The sequence below is a fragment of the Hermetia illucens genome, chromosome 2 (genome assembly GCF_905115235.1).
Source record: "Hermetia illucens chromosome 2, iHerIll2.2.curated.20191125, whole genome shotgun sequence".
NCBI classification, from domain to species: Eukaryota; Metazoa; Arthropoda; class Insecta; order Diptera; family Stratiomyidae; genus Hermetia; species Hermetia illucens.
The window spans coordinates 22,545,684-22,565,852 of NC_051850.1; the positions used below are offsets into that span (position 1 = coordinate 22,545,684).

Consider the following 20,169-nt stretch of genomic DNA (forward strand, 5'->3'; position numbering starts at 1 on the left):
ATAAAAGCTACTTGGTCTGACGTTGCTCGGAATGCGCTAGTAACTCTTAACGCACCCAGACATACTGAAGATAATTTTCTCCTATATGCCTGAATATTAAGGGCTTTTGTCTAAACGGGTGCTGCATATAATAAAATGGATGAATACACTCTAGCTAGCAGCGGGCTCCTCGGTGGTTCGGGTCCTCCAACATTGGGCATCATGTCAGTTAACGCAGCTACAACTGTCGTTGCTTTCTCGCCTGCATAGCTCAAGTATTCCTTGAAGGTCAATCGATGATCCAGCATAACGCCGAGGTATTTAATGAAAGGCTTGGACTCTATCACATGCTGCCCAGTTTTGTGCTCCACTAAATCTAATCCAGCCAATCCTTGATCAGCCTAACCGATGTCTCATATGCCCAGATAGCCCCCTCCAGATGTTTGTCCACGACAGCAATTGCGATGTCGCCTGCATAGCCGATAAGGGTAATTTTTCCCGGAAGTTTGATGCGCAGGACATGGTCGTATATCCCGTTCCAAAGTAGTGGGTCCAGCACTGATGCTTGAGACGCTCCGCCGGTTATCAAATATTCAACTGGCTCTACGTCGGTTTCCCTGAGAATCAGACTGAAATTTTTTGAATGTCTTCGAATAAAGAACCATCTACTTGTGTGCTATGAGTATGGAAGTTAAAGGAAAATGCACAGCTGGGTTGGAAATTATGCGGGTTTCCCACAACTTAGTTTTACTCAAACCTCTATTTCGCTCCACCTCCTCCAAGAAGGTTCAGGACCCGGGATAATCACTCTCTTCTCTCTCTCAATGGGTTTGCCTATCTATCGATATTTCGTTTTGGACCGAACGCCGATTTTCATTTAACCTTTTCAACACCATATGCTAGTAAAGTAACAAATTTGACGAATTGACTGAAAAAGTCTGATTTTATTGCAGAGCATAATCACAAATAAACACGTCAACATGTCATTCCAGCAGCATCTACCGTCTAATCAGTATAACAGTATACTATTATCTGATATATATTTTGAGGAACCTTTTCGTTTGGTATGGGAAGGGAGGATTGAGGAGGCCTTGATGTTGCTTTTTTGGAAATGTCATTAATGACAAAGTTAGTGCGCAAAGTTAAGTTGTTGTTTCAGATATAAGTTGGCTTTTCAACTTCATCCCACCAAGGGAGAATATGGAAGGTGAAATTTGGTGGCTATCACTACGCTTAAATAGTTAACGCACCTCGAAGTGGGGCTTTTTAATAGCGTCATGGTAAAGCTAGAATTTTCAAGAGGGTGGGGATATAGGAGGAGGGGAAGGGGGGTGGGTATATAGGAGGAAGGCCAGGGCCTCTGTTTATACCATAAAAGAACTGCGGCGGTCACCCTCTCTTCGGTGTTGATAATATCAACAACGGTAGGGTTTAACTTTTAACTTTTTAATGACCTCTAAGAGAGTGGGGGTATGGAGGGACAAGTTCCTACTCCATTGAATAATCGTGGTGGTCGGCATACTTGAAAAGTTATAATGCCTGAAAATAAAGCTTGATTTTCCAACCCTATTCATGGAGAAAGAGAGAGCAGGGAGGAGATGACTATGGGAGAGGAAGGATAGACCTATACCTTTTGCATACTCTCCATTTCTTCCCAATCAAACTATAGGCGATGACATCAAAGTATCTCTTCGCTCCCCCCTCCATCATTTGAGGCTTCATAACTTTTTAATGGATGCGGGTGACTGCCAGGATTTTTTTCAATTCAACCTTGATGATTCTTATGATTGCATAGCTGCATACGTGGGAAACATTATATGGTATACTGCGCTAATTCTTAGAATCCCTAACTTAAGGTGAAACAACAGATGAAATCGATTTTGGGTCAACATTAATCCTATGAAAATCAATGCAGCAATGAGTAGTTTTTCGACTGGCGGTTTCGTTTAACAATACGATTAATTGCTCCATATACTAACTCGCCATGATGCTGCTATCAGTAACACTCCAATCGTCCATCAGGTGGCTCTCATCCCATTTATCTAATTCATAGAGCTCGTCATGACTATGAATTATGTACATAAGTGAAGAAATTTAAAATTAAGTACATAAACTGAAAAATAGGGTGAAAGCTGGCGGTCTTTGCTGAAGAGGAAAATTTACTATGTGTGAATTAGATAGATACAGATGCTACTTTCACGATTGATGAAAAAAAAATTCAATCCGACTAGAATGTCTGCTTCAATATATCCAAAATTTGTATAATTACAATTTGTGTTTCATCTTGTATTTTTTCCTAGGAATCCTCACTGACCTTAACCAGACGTACCACTGAAATATGCAATGAACCAATTAATGGTAAATCATTTCTGCTTGTGGCTGAAGGTGTGGTAAATTTTTTCTAAGCTACTACCCACGCTTCGGGCCTTTCAGAGAAATAAATATTTGGAGAAATATGTTATTAAATAATACATGTGACTCTAAATTGATGCACACAATGTCAAGAGTAACAATACCGTTCGTAATTAACTTCTATGTCGTATAGTCTACTGGCTCTTAAGTGATCAAACTTGGGCATCCTAGTGAACGGTACTGTGACGGTCTTAGCTTAGTTAATCCTCGGCTACGTCCTGCTGCATGATTTATTCGTAGTTCTCAGTCTCCATTTGATTCTGTCACATAGTCTGTGCTTATATTTGCCCTATATCGTCAACGTATTCCTGGACCAGAATTAGGTAGCTCCCCGAAAGGTTTGTCTACTATTATCCTCCATCTAATACTATTATACTCCGAAAATACTTCACTCTATGAACACACATCCAGAGATACAAAGCTAGAGTCGTAATTAGGGGCTGTCAGTAGATTACATCAGAGGTAGCTCAAATAAAATTTGCTTTTGCACGACAACATTCTGGAGAATGTGTTTGGAGTATGCCTCAAGCAAGCTGCTTTACTAGCACCCAAAAGACTGCGTCCAACCCATGTCGACCCCTATTTTTTATCAATGGCTATAGCGAAAATGACCAATAATGTTCTTGTCGCAGACAAGAGAAAATTGAAAACTGAACTGTTAATGCGCAGACACTTCAGTATGACCTCCAATAATGGGGCAACAGATTTAGCCCATAAACAACTGCTCCACCTTCCTGTATCAAGAAACCTATGCATCTTAAGCTATTTTAGGATAGAGAATTGAATGTTCAGACATACATTCGTCTGTGGTAATACGATTGGACATCGTATCCGCGATAAAGCAACCGAGCCAGGGAAACCTTCGCAATATTTCCCTGGAGCGCAGTAAAGAAAACCTTGAAATAAACCTGAGGTACCAGTTTAATCAGCCCTCACTTCCCAAAGGGGACAATCGACAACCTGCATATCTAAAGACGAAGCATTCTATCTTCAATATATGAATATGAATATGAAGTAACATACTGGAAAAGAGCTGGTCTGGAAGCAAGTCCTCCTTAACTTCTATGCTTCCGGAAACCTTGAGAATAAGTTGAAAATTCAGAACCCCAGACGTCATAAACGCATGGACACATTGGCATTCTATTTGAGTTGGCCGGGAGTAAATACGCGAGTTAAAGATACAGCCATCTGAGATACAATTGGATTGCTATTCCGTTTTTTCGGATGCTTCCTCATAGATGGCATATTTCCAGGCCACTACTTTCAACTCCAGTCACGGTGATCTTGCGTGTTATTTTACGGAGGAAAAGGGGTTCATCTATGAATGAAGTCGGGCTATCGCTACCAACATAAGAAGATTGCATCTGATGGATTATCTGCATTATTAGATTCTTCCACTTTTGACACTATCATGTTCCGGACAGCACATTTCACAGTGGTGTTACAAGAAGAATGTGCTTTTCTGTAGACTTCTTTAAGCTTACCTGCTGTTTGAAGCCTCCTTATGAGTTACGGATTAACGTGTTATTCAAAGCTTCCCTGATTTGTGGGCTAGTAACCTGGTAATTTCAATTTTCCGTTGACTAACTAAATGTTATCAACATCTGGGGAAGGGGTCGTCTTATCAGTTACCAGATTAGATTTAAGATGTAGACGTACGGCCCTTGAAGAGGAAACTATTCTGATTCTTGCAGCACCATGCTATCAAACTTTGGGAAGTATGTATGTCGAAAGCAGGCATGGAACTATTGTCAATAATAACGTCATCCCCCAGGCTGGCCCTCATGAACTGGAGATTGATTCAAAATGAGGCTCACCTCGAAGTGCATCAAATGACATTTTCAACGCAGAAGAGGACGAAATTTTCGCCGAGAAAATAAATACAGTCCGTGATAGGCTTCCTAAAGGTGATGCCTATTTCAGCACATGTGGGTTTAAATTAAAACAAATTCAATTTTTCTAACTTGGCCAACGCTACTTCCATGGCCAACTGACACTTAGAAAAGTATTTTTATGAAACCTTGTTTTATGCCTTCGTATGGTAAAGCTAAAGCGGTTCAGGGTGACATCAGACAAAGTTCCCTAGGGGTGTGGGTCGCTGGCTGGGGAGTAGATTTGAATTCCGTTCCCCAGTCTATGATTATGGCGGAAACACCAAATTTATCAAAATTTACTCTGTGCGAGTCTCGTAAAGGGCTTACAATGTCGGCGTATTTGGTGTGGAAGCGCTTTGCTAACTTAGGGAATACACATACTTCCCTCTTAGCATGCCTAGGGACCTTACACGTTTGGCATGTGATGCACTCCCTCGCCCAGAAATCCATGTCCTTGTACATGAACCGCACCAGAAGTATTTCCTGGAGACTAACCGGTTTGTTGTCCGAATGCCGGGGTACGTACGATCGTGCACCGAGCAAAACACTTACTTTCGGAATGTGGCGGAAAATATGGGCGAGGTCCCCTTTCGGAGTTCTCGCAGTAAATAAAGGAAGGTGAGTCGGAGATGCTGAACTCCTTGAACTTTGAAGTCCGACTGTAGGCTCCGAAGAACTGCGTCATCCTTCTGGCCCACAGCGATTGCCGAAAAATCCACTGCAGCTGGGATGATGATCTCGGAGATTCGGGACAATAAACTGGTTTATGAAGGGTAAGTGCCGAAATTGGTGAGGGGACGGTTTGTCGGGCTTTTGCCTTAAGGGAAATGTAAGGGGCTTGAGGTCCATGAGCAAGTCGAATTGCCTGCCGTCAAGGAAAAAAGGAAGTACTTGATGGTCAGATATGCGGCTAGTAATTCCCAATCGTGGGCACTGTAATTTCGTTGAGTGGGATTGAACTGTTTTGAAAAGAAACCCAACGGTGGCTAGTATAGCTAGGGGCGCACCCTGTTGAGAGAATTCCAAAGGTGTTGGGTCTAGTAGCTGCTGCTTGGTGGTTACAAACACCTGGACGGCTTCTGGAGACTACAAAACCTCTCGCGATTTTTTGGTCTTAGGAGCAAACAGGAAGGTGTCAAGTAAAGACCGGTGGAGGAGCTTGTGAAGGAAATGATGGTAAGCGTTTACCATACCCATGAACCTTCTAAGGTCTTTGACCGTTTTTAGCAGCGGAAAGCTCACGATCGCTTTCGCCTTGTCTGGATCGGATTGTTTGCATTCAGAATTGATTGAATGACCTAGAAATTTCACCTGCTCCCGTAGAAATCTGCAATTTTTAACATTAAAAATTAGGGCATTGTCAAAGACGGGTTATGATAAGGTTATTTAAGTATATTTGCACTATATCACTTGATAAAATTTACCTTTCTTATTCGATAATCATTTCTGATCTTTTCCCGGTAAGCTATATGTATTGGATTCAAAAACGACGTCGTTTGAGGTCGACGCATCGACGAGCGTCTCAAACCCATCTACTGTAACTTCGTTCCCCCTGTCGTCCTCTACGGATCCAAATGCACGATACCAAAGTCTGGCGGTTGCGGTAACGAAGATGTTGCGCTGGATCAGCGATATAGCTTGCTATGGTCATGTCTGGTCAATGAGGATATTTCAGTAAACACGGGGTAGCGCCGCGGAGAAGTTGTGAGAAATGATAACTTGCTAATAAGGAACGCTAGACATCCCAGTTTTGCACCGAGGACCACCAATTCGATATCCTTAAAAGCTGTCTGGCGTCCTGGCCTTCGCTATCGCTCCATTTCAGGCAGAGTCTGCCTCGTCTTCTTTTTCTACAATAGGTATTGCCCTTATAGACTTTCCGGGTGGGATCGTTCTCATCCATACGGATTAAGTGACCCACCCACCGTAACCTGTTGAGCCGGTTTTTATCCACAACCGGACGGTCATGTTATCACTCATAGATTTCGTCGTTAAAGTCCAGTCTTCTGTCAATCATTACTCTCAAATATTTAAGGGTTGAAGGGATGGATTGTGCGCCAACTTTGATTTTTGTTTGTATTCTTGTTTGTTTGTATTCTTTTTAAGGTTTTGTGTGAAACAAAACTTTATTGGAATCGAGCCGTGTTTTTTCCAGAGCTGGAAAACTTATAAAGACATTGGCACACATGTTCCAGCGTGTGGGATTTTTATCCGCTAAATCCTCCACAAAGTATTTCGTCGCGGGGTGGACATGGTTCTAGCCTCCCCCTTCGCCCATCGATTGCATTCGCAACGGCGCCTTTTTTGGCTCCTCTGCCTCTCTCAATCTGCACTGAATGCGCCCTACCATGTCATTCACTGCATTCCAGCTATCCTGGTAAAGTATTTTCCGGTGCTATTGTTCCTCCCAATGTCTCCTCTGGACTCTTCCTTTCCTCAGCGAACTAGGACAATGGAAGAGAACATGGTCCGTGTCCTCCGGAATGCCGTCGCAGCTGGGACAGTTGGGTGAGATGTCCAGTTTAAACCTGTAGAGGTATTTACGGTAACCGCCATGTTCCGTGAGAAACTGCGTGAGATCATAGTTTGTCTCATCATGCGTTTTCTGCGTCTACACCTTGATGCTGGGAATCAATCTGTGGGCCCATCTTTTGGCGTTTTTCACGTGCCGATCAGTGGAAGAATCGGGTCCATCATAGATACATGCCATCTCATCGGCCAAAATGTCAATCGGCATTATTCCGGCTACTGCATAGGTCGCTTCATCCGAGATGGTTCTATAACCATAGCATATTCTCTGTCCGTCTGTCTGTTTGTCTATCACACCCGATTGGGAGAGAAGCCTCTTTGGTATGGGCCAATGATGTTCTGGGCGTATGAGGTTTTCCGACCTAGCAAGACAGCGGAGAATATCTTATAGATGGTACTGTTGATACCTCTATAATTGCTGCACTGTCTGGTATCCTCCTTTTCATGTATGAGACAGATAATGCCCCTTTGTCATTCGTCAGACATTGATTCGCTGTCCCACACCTTGAGCATAAATTGATGAATCGCTTGGTGTAATTGGTCGCCTCCATATTTAACCAATTCGTCTGTAATTCTATCAGCTCCTGATGACTGATGGTTTTTAAGCTGATAAATTGCGCGGACTGTTTCTTCTATGCTTGATGGTGGCAGTATTTGTCCGTCATCTTCAGTTGGCGGGACTTTCAGCTCGCCGATATTTTGGTTGTTGAGCACTTCATCAAAATACTCAACCCATCGCTCCAATATGCCCATTTTGTTTGAAATCAGATTTCCCTCTTTGTGTCGACAGGATGAGCATCGAGGTGCATAAGATTTCATCCTGCTTACTTATTTGTAATCTTCCGTGCCTAGTCCGGTTGGTCCCTGGACTTCTTCAGTTCACTGACTTGTTGATTTTCCCAGGCTTCCTGCTTCTGACTGTGAACTCGCTTCTCCACTCGACGGGGTTCGTGATACGCTTCTGCGCATGCCCGCGTTCTTTGGGAGTGCAGCATTGCCCGGTATGCAGGATTCTTGCGCTTCGTTGCTGGTTTACTACATTAGGACTAAATATGTTTGTCGCCGTATCGCCGTACCAATGATAAATTTTTTCAAGTGGTTGTGAAGATAGCTTGTCGATGCTTCATCTCGAGGACATCTGTTAGCTGCGGTTATTGCGACATTCATTTCCTCCTTATAAGTGTTACGGAGGACTCTGTTATAGATGGCTTCACTGTTCACTCTCACATGATTATTTGAGGGGATGTGAGGTGGCATTGTTATTCCAACTTGGCGAACCATGTCAACGAGGTAGTGATTCGAGTCTGTATTGCCTCCCCACCCCTTTGTGTTTTGATGTTCATCAAGCCTGATAGGTGGAGTCGTTCGCCTGGAGAGGCCAATATATGTTTATGGACCGCTTTCCGCGCAAATCAGGTTAGTTAGTTAGTTTAGTTTACTGGGGGGGACCAGCAGCTCCGAGCATTCAGGCCATTGTTAGGCCCATACTGTCCCTATAAATCGCCTATTCAATGGTTGGGGACAATAAAAATGCCGCTTTAGACCATAGGCTTTTTTACAAGGATTTTCGCCTGCCGGCAAGAGTCCAAACTTCTCCACTCGGCTACGTGAATCCTTGCAATTTCACCCTTCAGAGTAGATTTGACAGTAGATGGTCGGATTCCAAGAGCTGGTTCTGGCCCCACCATTGTGGATCCAGAACCTCGACGGTCAGCCTCCTCATTAGCAGCGATGTTAGAGTGCCCCGGCACCCGCATCAGGAATGTTTCGTTCAGTCGGCCAAGTTTCAGTAGCACCTGATGACAACTCCACATCAAATGCTTGATATGTCGTTGCTATTAAGTGTTGATAATGCCGCCCGACTGTCGGAACAGATTCGAATGGTGCGACCCGTCCATTTTTGTCGCAGACATTCCTCTGCTGCAAATGAAACGGCATATATCTCCGTCTGAAATATGGTCGTTATTTTTCCGAGGGGTCGGGCCAGTTCTATAATCGAATTCTCCGAGAACACCCCTGCATCCGATCCACCCTCCATGGCTGACCCGTCGGTGAAGATCATTAAGTCTGTAATCTGAAAATACTCATGGCCATTTGTCGACCATTCTTCCCTTTCGGTGATTACGACAGTGTATGTCTCTTTAAAGACGAATCTGGAAACCATATGATCGGTCGGCATCAGGGCTACCGGATGTTTGTCAAGGAATTTGCAGATAGACGCATGACTGTGTGATTGGCCGCCTTTCTACGCCCCAATGGTATCGAGCCTATAGCGTCACTGGCTACTTTCCGTTTCACCTCCAAGTGAATGGGGGATAAATTTAGGATAGCTTAAAGTGCCGCAGTCGACGTAGTATTTATTGCTCCTGTAATACTTAGGCAACCAAGTCTCCGATTTTGCGTTAGCAGCTTCCTGCTGTTAGCAAAGTTCAGTCTTGGCCACCAGACGATGCATGCATATATCAAAATGGGTTTTACTATGGATATATACATCTAGTATATCCGTTTTGGTGAAAGTTCCTAGGTCTTACCTATCGGATTCCTACAGCGCCAGAGCGATCTGAAGGAGCCGAAATGTACTCCTAAATACTTGACTGTTTGTGCCAGGTGGATTTCCGCCTTTGCTAAGGTGGGTAGCGTATAATTGCCCCACCTGACGTTCCTAGTGAACATAACTAGTCTAGTCTTCCTTGCGTTCTCCGTGAGTCAATTGCGGAGGCACCAACTGTGGATTTCATGCAGAATTGCATTCAAGCGGTCATACTGTGTAGGTGGGTTTCTTATACTCTCCTTTAGAGCCTTCTGTGCCTTTTTATAGCGATTTCAGCTCGCGTCTGAATCACATTTCAGAGTGCAATTGAGGAGCATTCCTGTCGTTCTCCTCTGTTTTGCCAAATCCGAGTTCCACCACGGTGTTTTATCCTTCTTTGGTATCTTAAGTGGGCAGCTTTCTTCGAAAGCTTCTCTCATGATAGTTGTGATCATCTGGGTTGTCTTCTCAATTCCAGCAATAGATTTGATGCGCTTCCCAGAGATCGCGACTCTCGGGTGCTCAATTCTATTTTATACATCACCTAATCTGTCTTCTGCGGATTCCGAAATGGAGTGGCTGGAGATGGATCCATGCCCATTACGAAATCAATGCGTCTGTGATCCGAGAGTGTGATATCTTTGTGATACTCTCCACTTTCCGGTCAGAGCCGCGATGTGAGGAGATGCCACCGTAATATCGATGACTTCTCGCCTGACCACGTTGAAGAAAGTGGGTTCATTACCCAAATTAGGGATCTGCAAATCGGTTCCTAGTAGATTCTCCAGTAGTCTCGATCCTCTTGCATTAATGTTAGAACTTCCCCAGCATATGTGGTGAGCGTTGACATCACATCCTGCTATTACCCCCATGCCTCTACTTTGTCATATTGGGTAGCTCTGATGAATGTTCCACTGGGAACATTTTCTGCGTCATAGGAGAAATATGCAGAGAGTAGTAGTAGCATCTCTTTATCTCCCTGTTGACTGTTTATGGTTAGCTTAACCGATGTGGTGTCGCCATCACATAGGTCAGTAACCAAATTAGCCTGGAATTCTTTTGAGACTACCATGCAGGAGCCGGGTCGATCGCTTCCATTGGCATACAACAGGTCAGCATGTCGGAAGTTTAAGCCCCTTACTACCCCACTAACAACCCACGGTTCTTGTAAGAGGTATATAAATGTCTTGCAGCTATTGATCCGACGACTGATAAGTGCAGTCGCCGCTTTACAATGCTTCAAATTTATTTGGGAAATGTGGCACCTCATCTAAATTTCAGATGAAGATGCCGAGGGCTGCACGTCCCCTTCAATGGTTTTAGGAGCCGACACTTGTAACGTGCCGCTCCCTAGCCCATAGTAGAGCCGGCAGCCTGATTTTTCTCGAACTTTCTTAATGTCGTGTTCGGGAATGCCGATAGTGAGAAATGCTCCCGGCCTATCGGCTCTTTCTCCTGTTTTGCTGCCTAGCAGCAACCAGGTGGAAGTGTTGAGATTGTTCTGCACACCAAGTTGTTCCAGAGGCCCAGCACCATTCTGTTCTCTTCTGGAAGATAGAGGAAGCACTTTTTGAACGATAGAAGCTCAGAGGCCTTTTTCAAATTTAGTCGCGCACCCTCCCACACATCGTTGAGAGAGGAGCAGTACTGCCTGGGCCACTCGTTCGTATCTTCGTCGGCAAAGTTTAACTGTAACAGTTTATGGTATACACCTATCGACTCAAAGGAAAGTTTAATGCCTTGCAAGAACGCAATCCTTACAGCTAGGAGGAGTTTCCTCTTAAACTGATCGCATTGCTCAGTATCGTACCCGGATGGATTAGAGTCGTCATACAGAACCCATCCATCGGTTTCGATAGCCTTGGCTGCAAATGTAGGCCTAGCCGTTGCCGGCCAAGCCCTCTTTGTTGCCTTTTGTGTCGAAGAGTTAGGATCGTCCGAGGACCGCGCTGCCACTTCGGTTTCCCCTTAGCCGCAGGTGCCCCGAACGCACCTTTCCCCTCAACCTTGGCACAGCTCTTGGGTTGTCCGTTGCCTGGAGTCGGTTTGCCCGAAGGCTGTCCGTGCACAGGTGCTTACCCATGGGCAAGACTTTAGCCTCAGCAGGTGGCGTTGATTGGAGCCTGCTTCGGCTCGTCCGTTAAGGACTAGGTCCCAATTGAATTAGTTCCCACCTGAGTAAGTGGAGAATCTGAGTCTAGACTCAGGTTCTCCATCGATGAGCTTAGGGTTGCCCCTTAACTCGGGGTGGATCGTCACGATCGAGGTTTAATTGTGTTTGCTTAACAGATTTATTTTTGTTTTTTCATAATTGGCTCCCATGGCCTCAGTTTTATCGGGTAAAGTAGGTCGACCTCGGTAGAGCCTCTTTTTGCCGAGACAAGGCCAGTTGAAACTGTGGATCGCCTGGCACCAAGAGTTCACCGTTTACGGCCACATCTTAACCCTTGTAACCAATCAGCCCTCGGCATGGTAGTCACGCCTTGGCATGGAGTTTTGATTACCGCTTTTCGTATTCTTGCGGATGGGAAGCAGCCCGGAAGCCAAAGATTTGATACCCTAGATGGTGATTTGATAGCCTCTTGGCTTCACTCGGACCCAAGCTTACCTCTGATAGAAGGGGCGAACCCGATCCAGACGAGCATACCCTGCTTCCAAACGAACAAAGGCCAATGAGGAAGATGATTTGCTACAGTAATTGAGCCATGAATCTGGGTTTGGAGGAGCATTTTTTTACATTATTCTCTGTAATATTGTGCATTTATCTTTAGCCAATTTATCTTATATTTTTCTACACTTTCACTTTTGCGTCAGTTTTCTCACTCGCGCTTTTGTTGAATAGTTGCATAATTAATTTTGAGTGCTACCTCCTTACATATTACTGGTCCATGGATTTATTGCTTGTATTCATTGGCTTGCACCACCAGATCCTCAACATCACACCCCTGAAAATATCTTTCTCCCTCAATCTGAAAAGCAGCACCTGTTACACTTCTCTGATGACGGCCGTAGTACCTATCTAACATTTTCCATCCAGCGACAACGTCTAGTAACGCGTCTACAGGCGGCCAATATAACTCGTAGTATCTTAACTTAGCGTAGAAACTTGGACGTATCTCTCAGCTGCTGTAATCAATCAGGCACAGATTGCAGATTTGTTGATTTATAAATACAACATCGAGAAATCCCTCTAGTGGTCAGCCGAATGCTTCAGGGGTTCAAAGTGATTGTCGCGCTGATCGGGGCACTTATACTAGATCACTAGGTAAATTAATAGATACAAGTACTTATTACTGTAATTGTAATTGATCGGTGACGGTCAACGAGAATTCAAAACTGCTGGTCAGTGGACGGATTTCAGGGACCTTTGAAAAGCTTTTCTCAGTGTCGCGAGAGGAAAGTGATCGGCGCCATTTCAACACCTCATTTGAATCTGTTTTAGTGCAATATCTACCGATTTGGAGTGTTTGCGTTCGCTTAAATCTTTTCGTGTTCCAGATTAGTTAAAATATTTCTGAGTACGCTTGGGACGTTCTAAATAATGTGCACCGTGAAGTTCTACCACTTTTGTTAATAATATTTCGCCAAGACGCTTTTCTCTGTAAAATGTCCTCCTCGCTGAAAACTTAATTTGTTGATTTTCCATTTATTTGTTTCGATATTCTGTTGTGTGATGTTGTTTTTTCTCAGAATTTTTAAATAGAATTTAGAGTAGTGTTTGTTTTGTGTGATTTGTGTGAAAATCCGGGAATAATCATGAGCGGCCTTAGGAGTCAACTAAAGGTGAGTATTTCGGTTTCTTACCACGAATATCTTAGATTTAAGCTTTTTGTATCTGAAGAATGCAGAGTACGAGTACTAATTTGCAGGATCATCTCATCCAAAATAAACACTTCACATTACGACGCCAAGCTTGAGGTGATAAGATCGTCAACGTGTAATTGATCTATTGATTGCCAACGAAAACATTAAAGAGTATCTGAATGCAGGTCACGAGAAACGTTTTGTTGTAGCTAATTCCCCCGGAACTTTCGACGACAATAGTCATCTCTGTATGTAAATTTGTTGTTATGTGCATTTCGTTGGCAAACCGTTTTACAATACGATAATTATGCTGTTTTTTGAACTCTAGTGCAATTGCTGTTACGTCCAAATGCAAATAGATAGTTATGGGGGAAAGATGACATCATTTACTAGTGAGTAATTATCTGAAAAATAATTGGCTGTTTGTTAACCGGCCACTTCCGTAGCGGCACCCTAATCGGTACAAATGGAGACATGGCGATGGTGAAAATGAACATCAATAATGTCGATGTTCTTTGATTTGGAGATGTCTAGCATTTTAGTCGAGTGAGTAATTGCTTTGCCAATTTGATGTCATTGCTTCCATGAAATGGATGGTAATGAAAAACGATTCGATTTGGCTTCAAAACTACTAATTGCCAATACAGCAGATATTGTTGCCCTCAATCAACACTTGTAGATAAGATTATGCTATTGACGCTTTGTCTATTTCAGACATTTAATAAATAGTAAGAAACGATCTAAATATATCCCAGACTGATGCTATCTTTCTGGTTCTGGTTTTTGGTCGTGAGAGCACTTTTCCTGCCCTGGCGGGCGTTCCACCTTATAGATACCTGACACTATCTTGAAATGCAAAATAAACTGGAGATATTTACTTCTGAAGAGAGCCGTAGACGGAAAATTGGGTCTCAGGTGAAAATCACGCAGGAAAACGGAACCCAGAGTGAAAATTATGCTGGCCTCCTTATTATCCTGTTTTTCATTGAAATTTCTAGTCCGGACTTCCTAGAAAACTCCAGGTAAACTTCTCCATTCTACCACCCTCTCTGCACGGCTGCCTCGGGAATGAAAGTTGTCTGGAAATTAAGCATACATAAAAAGAAGATGATTTTGTGCACACTACAGTCTCAATACGCCTTAGTTAGCAGACGCTAATCAGTTTAGTGGGGGGAACCCCAGTTCGAAGCACTTAGGCCTTTTGTTAGACCCATTGCACTATCCCCCTCGAATACCTTGTCGTGGTGGGGAGCCTATAGTAGTTTACTACTACACTAAGGGTGTCAAAACACAAATATGCAAACAGGGGATTTAAACTCTCGAAGTGGAAAGAAGTCACAGACTTTGAATCCACCCGCTACCATGAGTAATCATGTCTGGGCCGAGGCGCGCCTCACCACATCCATGCTCTCCAATGGATAAATCTGTAGAAGGCATGCTTTCCGACTCAATGAAAGTGTGTGGCTACGGCGAAGCTCATCAGAAAGGAAAGTATGGAAACTCTCAACTTATGAGAAACTGGAAATCTGACTACGACCGACGTATCTGCGATAGCACAGCCTCAATTTACCCGCAAACGGAAGAAGAAGGCTGGGCAGAAGTGAACTTCAGTCGCTAAGGAGGGGGGACTACATCTACATACTAAATCCTGCCTGTCAGAGCCTTTGTCTTCATCCATACCGGGAGGAGCGAAACAAAGCGAAGTTGGTGATGTGGACCCTACTGGTTTAACGCCGGTATGTGGAAACGGACCCAAACGGCCCGGGCACCGTGAAGATGAAGCAGTTCGGGAATGAGCTGACATGGACGTGGCTGTATCACGAGGTGCCGTAATGACCAGGGGAATCGGACGCAAGGGAGCGAAATCTTCGGCGAATGGTGGGGATAAACTGGTAACCCCAGTGAGACCTGCACTGGACGCACCAGACTCTTCCGGCAGAAGCGGAAGGCCAACCCATCTGTCGTGGCCAACGCTTTATTGTGCTCCGCACCAGGGCCTACATCCGCGCGTCCCGCAGGAATTAGAACCGGTGTACCGTAAGGTGATCAAAACATCGAGAGAGATCTGAATGAAGCTGGTCTTTCCCATAGGAATACGGATATGAAGGCTGGAAGGAAGAAGACGTATGCGCAAATTGCAGCCTCAGTTCTTACTGCTGCCGTGGGAGTTTCCTCCAATGATGGCAATATGTCAGAGGGACAATTTACCATCCTCCGGGAGTGCCTGTGGAAAAAAATGCTGGAGCCTGAAGCGAAGCCAAGATTTAGCAATCAAGTTTTTCGCGATGGGCTTCTCCATTTGGAGTGCACTGATAAGGCTGCTTTAAAGTGGTTTCAGCAGGTAATCCCGGCCGACCGGCAGACAGCCCAAGTTCACTATGGAAAACACTGAACTGCGCAGGACAGAACATGTCAAATATTGGTTACCAGGCCCTCGAAGGAAGGTGTAGGACATCATCCGCATGTTGGGTGAACAGAACCTGGGCATAGACTTCGGACACTGGAGGGTAAAATTCATGAATGCCAGGAAGGACAAATCTACAAACGTGGAAGGTTTCAGCTTGGTATTGGAACTGAACCAAAAGGGTCTGAATGTGCTCAGTGTCAGTGTCAGAAGTCACCATATGGTGCTAAACTTTTTCCTAGATAGATTGAAATTCAATCAAATCAGAAAACTGTAGAGCATCATCTCTGCAAAGAACAATTACGGTCTTCGACTCACACAATATAGTGCAAATTGCAACATCTTCGGTGTGCTATTCCACAATGGAGCTGTGCGCCGAAGATAGTGCATACAGTGGCCAAACACCCGTATGGGGGTTCGCACTGATGAAGGGACTACAGAGTGAATCCTACCTGATAGCAACTTCTCCTACACCATTTACGGAACATGCAAAAGAAAGGAAAGCCAGAGACGTGAACAGAACTGACTTAATGCCAATTCGAGTGATCGAATCTATGCAAACCAGACACCGCAAACCAGTGAAGGTGTTAAGTGGAAAACAGACAGAAAACAGACCTTTCATGGATGAGGACATAGGAACTGCAGTGCCTCCAAGTGCGTGTTTTCTCCGAGAAATCAAGCACGAGGGGATCGAATCTCTGGCAGTACGAAATGGAAGAAATCTTGTGACACGCGGATCACGGCATACGCTTCTAACAGTTTTCCATTACATATTAGACTAAGTTAAACTCGAAAAGCGTAAAGATTTGTTATCTGCAGCATGCCCAAGCCTCTGTCTATCTGCTGGCAGCGAGGCTGACAAAGCTGTAAGACTGCCTTTATATTTTTCTGATGTAAGAGCCATGGATTCGATTTAATAGAGAAGAAGGTTAGAGGCAACCACGCTAAGACTGTTCTGTTCCTAGGGCTTAGTTACGGTCATGGTACAATACCAGATTAATGACGAGAGGAAAAACATCATAGTTGCCTCCGCTCATTTACCCTATGATCCTTGTATCCTCCACCGACGCAAGAACTAAGGGATCTGGTAGCGTATGCAGAATCAAGTGGTCTTAAATTCTTAATAGGTTGCGATGCGAACGCTCAACATATTTGTTGGGGTAGTAGCAAATGTAATCCAAGAGGAGAGAAGTTATTTGATCTCATCACTTCAGCGTGGTGCACCTCTACGTTTGTGGGACCGAGAAGAAGTGTAGCTGATTACATACTGTCGAGTGCTAGGCAAAGTCTCATTGTCAGATCATCGATAACTAGAATTCAATCTGAATATTGCGGGCGAACAGATTTGCAGCCCCTGGATATATTTATTCAAAGCACAATTTGAGAGCAGTTCACAGACTAATTCGATTAGATCTATGGAGAAACAACGGACTTGGGGGGCTGAACATTGGAAGAGTTACTGGGAGTACTGAATTCAGTTCTTACAATATCTTCTGATTCTCGGGTCCCCATAAATCTGTTGGTAGAAGATATTAAGTTACCCTCAAACGTAGTGAGAACTGAGAAGTCCCAGAAGAATGCGTGGCGGGATACACGGATTTCTTCGGCGCGTCGCAATCCACAGTGATAGCCAGGCTGCATTGAGGGCGATGAATACGCGTTGATCACCTCGAAAATCGTTCCAGAATGCAGAAACCGTTGGACTCTATCTCTAGATTTAATACGGTGGACCTACCCTGATTACCTGGCGTAGAGGAAAATGAAACCTCCGATGTTTTAGTAAAAGAGGGTTCAACCTCTCCCATGCCAGGACCGAAACCAGCAATTAGACTAACAGTAGCGGTAGCATTGGCTAAGGCTGTCTTCAACTCAACTGGGAACAAGCTTCCCATAATAATAGCTGCTAGAGACACGGTTCTGATAGGGAAAGTTCCTGTCAGAACCGAACATGCATGTCGCAAAGTTTATCCTGTCGAAAAGCAGGAAAACTGGCAGAAGTATTGTAGTCATAGGTGGGCATATGTTCAGAGGGAATGATGTCCTTCCTATAATGAGGAAGCGGAATCCCCAGAGCATTTCCTTTGTGAATGGAATGTTAATAGACGCATCAGATCTTCGGTACTGATGTTCTCCTGGTGCGATGGGTAGGGGATATTCCATTAGATGAGGGTGTCGAGTACAATGGGCTACCACGGCCTGAATGCTCAGAAGCTATAGCTTCTTCCCTACCCCACACATACACATATCCCCGCAAATCTCATATTCGATGGCCTCCTGTCTGTGGCGTGTGCAGGCTTTTACGAATCTGAGAACATTCTACAGAGACAAAAAGTGCAAAAATTCTTCGTTGATGAAAACCTTTCGAAAATGCTTAATTAATTTATCTTTGTAGATTCTCTTTATTCCAGCTCTCCAGGTAACTCCACCCTCGGAGACAATCTCATCCTTTTTCCTCTTCTCTCTTGACGAACCTATGCATGATCATGCTAACATCACAATAATCTATATATCATGTTGTTCGATAGAAAGCCATGCAAAAACCAACTCTTAGTGACAGTATATGACTTTGAGGACGGAAGGGAATTATAATTGGTAGCAGCATTGCATACGCCGAACTTTAGTCCTTACTCTACCAACCAGGAGACTAGTCCTTACCGTGATCTCAAAGTACATGTTCGACTTTGGGCTTGCAGTAGGTGAATGTAATAATCCTACATATTGTGGACACGATGGTGAAACTGTGAAGCCTAGATAGCAAAAAAAATTAATTATTTGACCCCCAATGGTCCGTTGGCCCCCGCCTGTCGATATCTAACGACCGCAGTGCTTCAGTAGCGGCAACTTTGGATATTCGGGCATCAAATGTTATAAGCGCACGTTGAGGATAAGCTCGTTTCCTCGTAAATTCCCACACTTAGGGACAGAAGTTCCCGAGGTTGAAAGTGCTACCCTCAGCGGGGAAAATATAGCGGATGGTACCGAAAGGAAGAAACTAGGTCGCCTAGTTAGCCAAGCAACGTAAAATACTGGGACTAATTGGGAACTGTTTTTATTGCATAGGTTAACAAAGTCAAAGAAACTCGAGGAAACGCTGCGTATCAACAGGGCAGTAAACTCCCAATAGAAAAAAAGTGCTCAACTGCTAAAAAAGTGGAGCAAGTTAGGAGCACGACCGCAGTTACTGGCGGAATACTGCAATGCCTGCAGAAAGGTGAGAGGAGGATACGACCGGAGGTTGTTATCATCTCTAAACAAAGTGAAGTTTATACGCTGGCATTCTCAGTATAGTGGAGGCAGACCCTGAACTCACTTTTTTTGGGAAGTAATGTTAGTCCCATTAGACGGCCTCAGAAAGGAGACCTATTTTTGCAGCTCCAGAAATCCGAGTATGTAACCATGGACAAGTCCTTGAGCTAAATTGGAAACCCCATAGGACAGAAAGCGGACATAAAAGTTAGCATTCCAGAGTTTGCAAGGATATAGATGAGGTCGCCAGGAAAGGGGATATTCGCTAGGCTTTGGAAACGTAGTTCGACCTGCAGAAGTGACGCAGGATTTACTCCCAGAAATCATTCGTGAGGAAAAAATATATCGGCTTGGCCAAAATTAAGGAACCGTAACGAAATCATGATAGTGTGATTTGGGTCAGGGATCAAACGGGTCAAACCGAATTATGTGCTAGTAGAATGGCGGGTGGACGGCGAATAATCATCCAAATCACCCAATGGGTGACGGATGTGTGCGATGTTATTATGTTCAGAAGGCGAATACTTCCCTGTAGTATAAAGAAACCACAACTTTTCGAATTGTATGTTTCCCGGCAAGGAGACTTAAGGGGAAAACCCGGTGGCATCGTTCGACAAGAGGAACCGAAACCATTACAGGGCCGCCTAAAAAAGACGATTTGTCAATGCAAAAGGAACTGCTTGAAGCGATTGTGAGAAGAAGCCAATTAAAACCCTTGTGGACGGGCTTGCAGGGTGGTAATGAAAAGGCTACAAATACCATTCCAGGTTACCAGTCCGCGCCTTCTGAAGAAAATTTTTGCCACTCTGCTTCTTCTCCACCGGGGAAGTGGAAGGTAAGTTGCCGAGGGAGCGCTGGAAATATATGGTAACATCGGTAACAATAAGGCCCCAGGTTTAGATATTACCCTTAACAGGGTTTTGAATCTGGCGAGATGAATAGGAATAACTTTTTCGCCAAAACCTTCGATGCGTGCGTAAAAGGAGGAATATTTCCTGTCCAGTCCGTCCAATCCGTGTAGGCATTGGACATCAAAAACGTATTCAATTCCAGCATCCATTTCAATGAAGCAAAGAAAATAGGCATTGGGAAGCATTTCTAGACAATAAATAAAACTTTAAAAATTAAGTTAGCTTGAGGCTTATTGTATATGAAATGTATAATAGAGAAAAACTAATCGTTAGTAGAGAATAATGCATGATTTGCCGTTCATACTCCTTTGATTCCAACATGTACCATTTACATTTTTTTTCTTCAAACTGATATAAAACAGAAATTTTGTAAATTGCGTAGATCTAAGCAGTGAAAGGAACTGACCTCTCCTAAATCATGTGCAGAAAAATTTATACAAAAAGCGTACGTGAGAGAGTATTAAATATCAAATGCCTGTG

The 20,169-nt window shown here is 44.0% G+C and overlaps 1 protein-coding gene and 1 long non-coding RNA gene across 7 annotated transcripts in view; both read left to right on the forward strand.

The window, feature by feature from the left end:
• LOC119648128 (calcium-binding protein E63-1) overlaps positions 1-20,169 on the forward strand; it is a 207,051-nt gene that overhangs the window by 12,204 nt on the left and 174,678 nt on the right. Inside the window, exon 2 of one of the 6 annotated variants that reach the window (XM_038049656.1) lies at positions 12,823-13,107. The exons of 2 other annotated variants lie outside the window; for them this stretch is intronic. In XM_038049656.1, the coding sequence (XP_037905584.1) occupies positions 13,081-13,107 (27 nt within the window). In that variant the 5' untranslated portion in view covers positions 12,823-13,080. Of the gene's footprint in view, positions 1-12,399; positions 12,590-12,624; positions 13,108-20,169 lie in introns of those variants that run through there. 3 more of the 6 variants (XM_038049658.1, XM_038049664.1, XM_038049661.1) reach the window with 3 other exon arrangements.
• LOC119648129 lies at positions 13,205-13,775 on the forward strand. Its single transcript, XR_005249018.1, has 3 exons — positions 13,205-13,376; positions 13,457-13,520; positions 13,575-13,775. It is a non-coding gene; the product is annotated as an uncharacterized LOC119648129 (long non-coding RNA).